Source organism: Cibotium barometz, chromosome 1 (genome assembly GCF_041138505.1).
Source record: "Cibotium barometz isolate CiBa-2024 chromosome 1, ASM4113850v1, whole genome shotgun sequence".
NCBI lineage: Eukaryota > Viridiplantae > Streptophyta > Polypodiopsida > Cyatheales > Cibotiaceae > Cibotium > Cibotium barometz.
This window is the reverse complement of record NC_141046.1, coordinates 81514826-81523130: the sequence shown is the minus strand read 5'-3', so window position 1 is coordinate 81523130 and position 8305 is coordinate 81514826. Positions and strand designations below refer to the sequence as shown.

General features: G+C 43.5%; 1 protein-coding gene across 1 annotated transcript; it reads left to right on the top strand.

Moving 5' to 3' along the window:
* The first annotated feature begins 2251 nt into the window (after nt 1–2251).
* Nucleotides 2252–8013, top strand: LOC147642498 (nucleobase-ascorbate transporter 12-like). The gene is made up of 10 exons (XM_086807049.1): nt 2252–3491; nt 3589–3686; nt 3796–3966; nt 4080–4180; nt 4311–4446; nt 4568–4618; nt 4714–5001; nt 5131–5365; nt 6663–6949; nt 7109–8013. Exons 1-10 carry the CDS (start codon nt 2900–2902, stop codon nt 7328–7330), a joined length of 2181 nt encoding a protein of 726 aa, XP_086663175.1. The 5' UTR covers nt 2252–2899; the 3' UTR covers nt 7331–8013.
* Nucleotides 8014–8305: the final 292 nt, after the last annotated feature.

The following is an 8305-nucleotide window of genomic DNA, read 5'->3' as shown; positions in this document are numbered from 1 at the left end:
GAGAGAGTTTCATTACCATGTGGCATTAACCAAATTGATCTATGAGACAAAAAGTTCACATAACAATTCATTGTGATAGGAAAATGCAAAATAGAGAGAAAAGATCATCATAGTTCCCCCTTAGATAGGAGAGATTGTCATCTAATAAGGTTAATAGGTTCAAGATGGTTTACATTTGCCATTTGGGTGTGCACCTATGTTTGTGATGCTTAATCGAGGTCTTGCATGGGCCCATCTCTATTAGGTCTTAGTGTGTGGGCACTAGTATTAGCAATGAGGACCTCTGATGTCTTGTGGTCATACTTACTCTAGGGTGATCTAATTGAGAAATGACTTACAAGGTACATCATCATCCTTATCACGAATCTGTGGGAGGGGGGGGTGGGGTGGGGGGGTCTATTGAGCTTTACATTGTTATGTGCTTTTGAAAAAGCATCGATCTAAAAGCCTTTTTTTCTATTGGTGTGTCTCATAAGTCATTCTCTCTCTCTCTCTCTCTCTCTCTCTCTCTATATATATATATATATATATATATATATATATGATAGACCCGTTGGGTCTTTTGCAAGACCTTGATATATCTTCTTTGTTCTTCTTCGTCTTCTTCTTCTTCTTCTTCTCTCTCTCTCTCTCTCTCTCTCTCTCACACACACACACACACACACACACACACACACACACACACATATGTGTATGCATGAACACAAAGTAGAGAGAGAGAGAGAGAGAGAGAGAGAGAGAGAGAGAGAGAGAGAGAGAGAGAGAGAGAGAGAGAGAGAGAGAGAGAGAGAGAGAGAGAGAGAGAGAGTTTGTCTCTAGTGGTAATTGAGTTCTTACAATTAGGGGGATGTGTAAGAAATTTTATAGAGTCAACTTAGAGAAAGGATCTAGATATTATAGTAGGAAGGCATAAACTTTGTAGACTTGTGTTTGATTGGTTTTTGGAGGAGTGTTATTGATGTAGTGCAAGTTTGTTATTTAGTGTAAGAAGATGATGAGTGTGAGTAGCTTTAATGGAAGAGGGCTATCAATAGATGAAGAGAGCTTTAATTGGGATGTAGTACACGTCACCTTTACAAAATCTCTTAAAGTTGGGATGTCCTTATGCTCAAGCATTGTTTGCCTGTTTTTCTCATGCACATGTACATGAACAATAAATTGGCAAGGTAGAGGGTTGAACTTTGAAAATCAAATTGAGATGCTCTTGGAGGTAGGAATGGAGGACATGAAGTGATTGATGGATGGAAAAAAAAACGAAGGCCCTTTATAAAGTAGGGATGGTAAAGCCACATGGGAAAGAAAAAGCGACATTATGAGAATGGAAAAGTACGCAACATGTGATCTTCCATGTTCATGCATTACGCCTTAGCCTTATAACTATTGTGTTTACACATAATTAGTTCACGACATGCATTGCCTTATAAGTTAATGTGTTTTACACACTAGTGCAATTCACCACATTTTGCACAACATGTGGAGGGATATAGCAATTTGCCATCCACAATATGCAATTTGTCTCGTCCATGCATTACACCTTATCCGTTAGTGTGCTTATAAATGCATGTACCCCGTGGAATTTGGATGAGGTAAAGAGAAGCCATGGATGGCAATTTGGAATTTGTTCACATGATGAATGGAATTACCATTTGGGGGAACTTGGCTTAACGAATGCCTGACTGCCACAAATGTTGGAGGCCTTGAAAATGTGAAATTTGGCCATTGTACTATGAAACGGGCAGCCAATCCAAGAGCTGCCATGGTTACCACAAGGAAGTTACTATGTGAATAGGTCCTTGGATGTCAAGCTGTCTCATATCCATAAATGAATGCATATTTGTTCTTAGGGGTTACAAAATGCAAAGTTGTGCATGGGGTGATGGAAATGGTGAGATAGGTCACTTGCAACCACCCACCGAGGTGGTTGGACGATCTTTGTGTAGGTAGGAAGTTAGCAACATCAAAAAGCATGCTTTACCACTAATTAGTAAGGTAAGATGCTACATTAGTGAGGATGTTACATTAGCATATCTACTTTAGTTTGGGTTAGTTTTTTTTTTTTTTGGGGTTGGGGGACTCCTTGGAAATTACAAGGTACTTTTGCCGTTACGTGAAACCCATTACTCACTAAATTTTATTTTGGGTGGATTTTTGAAACCAGGAAAAAAAAGAGCAAATTTGAATAAGCATTTTCTTCATAATTTCACTCAATTACTACTATTTTTAATAAATTAGAGGATGCATCTTCTAAGGTGAGGCGGATATTTTTTTTGGAAAAATCAACCCATCTTTTCCTGTGCAAAGTAAGTTTAGGCCAAGAAAACCATTAATGGAGGGCAGTTGCTGTACAGCCATTTTGCATGATTAACGGCACCTTCTATGTCCTGCCCGATCAAGCGTTTATCTTATAGGCATCCCTTGCCTGCTACTCTTCTGCAGTCCTGCCATGTGACCCTGGCTTACTTCTCGAGGGCCTTCACCTCTGCAAAAGCTACAAAAGCTTTCTGCACCAGTTCCTGTGTATGGCCCTTATGCCCATCTCTTTGACTTGGCCTCTCAACAAACCGAACGGACTAGAGCATAACACTGAACAGCCCATTTCGCCATACTTTCCCTCTAAATTATTAAGCCTCTGACAGCTCCATTAACGTCTCTCCTGATCTCAACCTGACCTCCCAAAGGACAGTCCGTGGTGGGTTGCTTTACATTCGGGCCAGCTCTCTGACAATGTATCTCCCCCTATAGAGTGAGCCCGTTTGAGCTCTCCATCGAATTGGGTTGCTTACTCTCCCTACTGTTTCGAGAAAACCTCTGCCACAAGGCAAATCGGTTGGCTTGGCTATGTTGCAGAAACACCTGCATTGAAGAGAAACCCTCACTCAGACAACAGGCATTGACCTTCATGGAGCCTTCCTTGTCATCTGATCCCAGCCACAACCCGAGACTGCGTGGGTCATGGGCACGCCGGACGGGCTTCAAGAGCAACTTGTCCGGCGAGAGTGCGAGCGGGGCGAGCGATTCGGAATCAAGGGATGTGGAGATGGGTACAGGAGGCGTGGGGAAGGCAGTCCCTCCCCCAGCAGCAGCCGCCGCAGCAGCAGAGCCCCCCTCTTCAGCTCCACAAGGTGTGGTTGCAAGCAGCAATGCCAGAAGGGGGATCAATGGCGGCAGCAGAGCTAAAGAGAAAGAGGGCCGCTCAAACAAGGGTCCAGAGGATCATGTGAAACCGGCCATAACCGCCCATCTGGCATCAGCTCCCCCACCTCCACCACCCCCTCTTCCCGCTGTTCCTGCAAGGGGTACAGAAAGAGGGGGGCCGGGCAATGCAGAGGGTGTGCACAGCAACAACAGTGGAGGGCAGATCCGCATTGAGCCCATCAAAGGCTACAAGGACACCGACATGGATCTCATGTCCCAGTCGCAAGATGCAGAGGACGAGCACATTGCCAAACACTCTCACATGAAGTATGAGATCCGTGAAACCCCTGGACATGGTAAGTCATTTGTTTCTTCTTGTCATGCACACCACTGATGAACACTGCTATCATGTTCAAACAACTAGTCTCCTCATCTTCTATGGTACGTGTGCAGTTCCTCTTGTCCTTTACGGGATTCAACATTTTGTCTCCATAATCGGTTCCCTTGTACTTATTCCACTTGTGATTGTTCCAGCGATGGGAGGGGATGATGTAAGCTACGCCAGTGATTACCTTTGATATAACAGGGTTTAGAATTTCATAAAAGCTGCAAGGCTCGATTTTTCCTGCTAATGAAGAACACCTTTTGCCTGCTTCTCAGAAAGATACAGCCTATGTGGTTTCGACAGTGTTTCTGGTCTCTGGCATCACAACACTCCTGCATTCATTTTTTGGTTCAAGGTTGCCTCTTATACAAGGAGCTTCTTTTGTTTACTTGGCACCTGCCCTGGCAATCATCAACTCATCCGATTTTTCAAGTATAGGTAACAATGTAAGCTTCTCATGCTTGTCAGGTTTTTGTCAATATAACTGCTTATATGCTAGCCTCTTGTGAAGGACACTTTTTATTTGTATGGAAGTCTCACTGTGCTTATTGAAATATAGAGGTTTAAAGATACCATGAGAGAGTTGCAAGGATCTATCATTGTAGCATCTATATTTCAAATGTTCTTGGGCTACTCAGGATTGATGGCGGTCTTTCTAAGGTGTGTACAAGGTCCATCTATTCTCGCACTTCACTGTAGCCCTTTTGTAGTATGTGTATGATCGGGAGCTTGATGCATGAGATAATCAAAGTTTCAGCATTGTAAGCATTTAATGATCGATTGCTTGCAGGCTAATCAATCCAGTGGTTGTAGCACCGACCGTAGCAGCAGTTGGTCTTTCCTTCTTTACATATGGCTTCCCTGTGGTGGGTACATGCGTAGAAATCGGCATTCCTCAGATTGTTCTTATAGTATTTTTTGCCCTGGTTAGTATGCCTTGCCCAACTCTAGATGTTTAGCAGCCAGTCATGTATGGAAGCAATTGCAGGAAAGGTGATACTTGGTGTGTTTATCCAAAGTTTGACAATACCTTACTTCTGTGTACAGCATCTTAGAAAGGTCTCAATAATGGGTCATCGAATTTTCCAAGTATATGCGGTATGTTCTTCATCATAGCTTTCTGAAGATCGCTTTTCTAGAAGTCACTTTTGGTGGTTCTTCTTGTTAACCTTTTTTTCTCACACTGTTTTCAGGTTCCACTAGGCCTTGCAATCACTTGGGCATATGCATTCTTACTTACTGCAACAGGAGCCTACAACTATCATGGATGTGATTTCAGTGTTCCCATATCAAACATTGTATCAGAAAGCTGCAGGAGACACGCATATACCATGCAGCATTGCCGCACTGATACTTCTACGGCATTCAAGACAGCTGCTTGGATTAGATTTCCATACCCTTTTCAATGGGGAATGCCGACATTTCATTACAAAACAGTGTTCATTATGATTGTTGTGTCCATCATAGCCTCTGTAGACTCCGTAAGTGTCTTTTACTAGTGGTAGTATTTGAAGCTAGTATGGTGAGGTTGCAGACCTGAAGGCTTTGTATGTATACATGAACTAGTGAAATGGAGAGAATAGATCTTCTAATAATTCAGTTTTTTGCAGGTGGGCTCGTACCATGCGTCATCAATGTTAGTGGCTTCAAGGGCTCCCACACCGGGTGTTGTAAGCAGAGGCATTGGAATGGAAGGTGTGACTAGTGCACTTGCAGGCCTTTGGGGCATTGGGACTGGTGCAACAACGCTTACTGAGAATGTGCACACGATTGCAGTAACCAAGATGGGAAGTCGTCGAGCAGTGGAATTCGGGGCATGTGTTTTAATTGTACTGTCAGTTATTGGTATGATCTATTTGAAGGACACTGTGCTTGTTTCTCCATGTCTTTTTTTGTTTGTGGCTTGGTGTGTGTTAGTGCTGCTGTTGGAACTAAATGTAGATGGTAAACAAATCTGTAAGTGGTTCTTTGCAGCAGCATATGAAGAAGCACCATGGTTAACAATACATCATACCCTAACCATGCGAAGTCCGGTTAAGTATTTCTACGAGAGGAACATTTCAGTAGGAGGGTGGGAATGTACTGTGACAATTTCTCCTGCAAGTTAATACTGCAAGAGCCCTCTGATTAGTTGTCCCAAGTAGCAGCCTCAGATCTCTTGTTCAGGTGATTATATTACGTGGAAGGCTATAGAGTAGATGGTTTTGAAACTTGGAGAAGCCTTCTTTTACATAGTTTGCACAATATCCAGACTAGCTTCGACTTGCCAGAAGAGATTAGGGAAAGGGACATACCTCATGCAGATCTTTTGTGATTGCGTGAAGGTGGAGCTTGTTAGAAGTCATCTCCCGTCTTTACTGAGACACCAGGGCCTTTGTTGTGGGTGTGCCCGCCCTTGTAGGTGTTGTTCTCATTTTTCCTCACTCCTCGTATTTTTCCCTATTTTTCTTGGCTTGGGTGGATGCCCAGTGTTGGCAGGAGGGCCCATGAGCTGGCCGACTGATGCTTCAGGTCCACGACCTCACACATGCACTGGCCGACTGTTGACAGCTGGCCAACTGGCTGTCTTGGCTGGTCGTGGAGGATCAGGGCCTGTCGGCTGCCCTTCTACAGGCCGACTGCATCATTGGGGCCATATAAAATGGCCCCACAGCCCCTTGCCATTCTTGTATTGTATTTGGGATCTTCTTGTGTATATATAGTAGAGTGATACGCCTCTCTCTCCATTGCTGTCTATCTTCTGCACTTGCTCTTGTGTTTCCAGATTTAGTCATCATCTCCGGTGCGTATTCTGACAGAGCTTTCCTCTCCTCCACCACTTAGCAAAGGCAGTCTACAAAAAGAAAACACCCAACCAGCTGATGTGTGTCTGCAACACCACCTTAGGCTAAGCCATTGCCTCAATGGTACATATGACTTCTGGATGATGCAAATGTGTCTGCCAGGTGATGCACCCTTGAAAAAGGATGTAAAAGTCTCCCACTTGGGTGGTTGTGCAAAATGAAGGATGTAATCTAAAAATTATGCGTGTATTATGTGCATGTATGCTCATATGTGTGTGTGTGTGTGTGTGTGAGAGAGAGAGAGAGAGAGAGAGAGAGAGAGAGTTTTATGCATGAACTTTCTTTCTTTTCTTGGACAGGTAAGGTTGGAGCCTTTGTTGCCTCAATTCCACAAGTTATCGTGGCTGGTCTTCTGTGTGTAATGTGGGCCATGTTAGCAGCATTGGGCCTTTCAAATCTTCGCTATAGTGAGACAGGAAGCTCCCGCAATGTTATGATTGTGGGGCTTGCACTTTTTCTATCCCTATCAATTCCAGCGTACTTTCAAGATTATGGTGTAAGCCCTGACTTTGTAGCAACCACGTCAAGCAATCTTCAGCCTTATACTATTGCAGCTCATGGGCCTTTTAGTACGAGTTTTATCGGGGTACGTAACACTTGGATGGGTCTAGTAAGGGTCCTCTGGAGGTGCCTTGCTTTACTGAACTCAATAATGATGGATATATGCGCATGGTCATGCTTCATCATAGCCAATTATGGTCTTAAGTAAATAATGCTCTAACATTGTTCTTCTCTCCCATTTCAGTTGAATTTTATCCTCAATACACTTCTCTCCATGAACATGGTGATAGCTTTTGTTGTGGCATTTATCTTGGACAATACGGTGCCTGGCAGTAAACAGGAAAGGGGTGTTTATGTTTGGTTGAAACCAAAGGGTGCAAGGGATGAGCCGGCTGTTGCAATGGACTATGGTCTGCCCTTTGGCTTTGGACGATGTTTCAGATGGGTCAAGTGGGTAGGCTTGTGAATGGTGTCTCGGCATGACTATGGCGATTGCATTTTTCGGGGCATCTATCTTGGACAATAGGGAGCCTGGAGTGAACAGGAAAGGGGTGTCTGTTTTTTGGTTGAAACCGAAGGGTGCAAGGGATGAGCCAGCTGTAGCAATGGACTATTGTCTGCCTTTTGGCTTTGGATGATGTTTCAGATGGGTGAAGTGGGTAGAGGCTTGTAAAGGTGTCTCAGCATTGATCATTCTTTTGGCAAAGGTTGTGGATATCTGGCAGTAGTTATGCATTGATTGAGATTTCTCATTCTTGATAGAGCTGCATTCTAAACATGGAAACTCTCCTGGCATTGTGATGATTCGAGGCACAGACGATGGAGGCTCTGTGAATGGATATGCCAACAGATGAGGATTCAACTGTGGACTGTGCTTGTGGAGTTGACACGGACAGTGTACTTACCTTAAATGTAAAAACTTTTTTTGTGATCCTTGGGTTTCCATATATACAGGCAGTGTAAAAAACTGATAAGAGTTGTGCCATAGAGCTTGTTTTACCTTCGCAAAATCCTGAGATGATTTATTAACAACAAAATCAGAGTTGCATTGTGCTCCGTTTTTGTTCTTGTCACCACAGTGTTTGCTTTAAGCCGAGACCTGTCGGTCTTAGTACCTTAATGATAATGCTAGTTGCTGGTATTCTTTCATTAGTCCTTTCCCAATAATAATAATTGAGCCCATTTGGCTTTGCATGAAGATTTCTTTCATTGATTTAATTATGGTTTGTGACGAGGGCTTGTGCCAGACATTATGAAGGAGGAGCGATGTAAGGAATCCTCATCCATACAGCCGTGGGTTGGCGGAAAGCATATGCTGTACCATCGAGGAACCTTCATCTTTCTATCTGGCTTGTCACCGTCTCATCGCTTATTTTCTGCAAAAGCTGATCTATCGAATCGTGTCAGATCCTGTGAAGGTGAGATTAATCATTACCCTAGG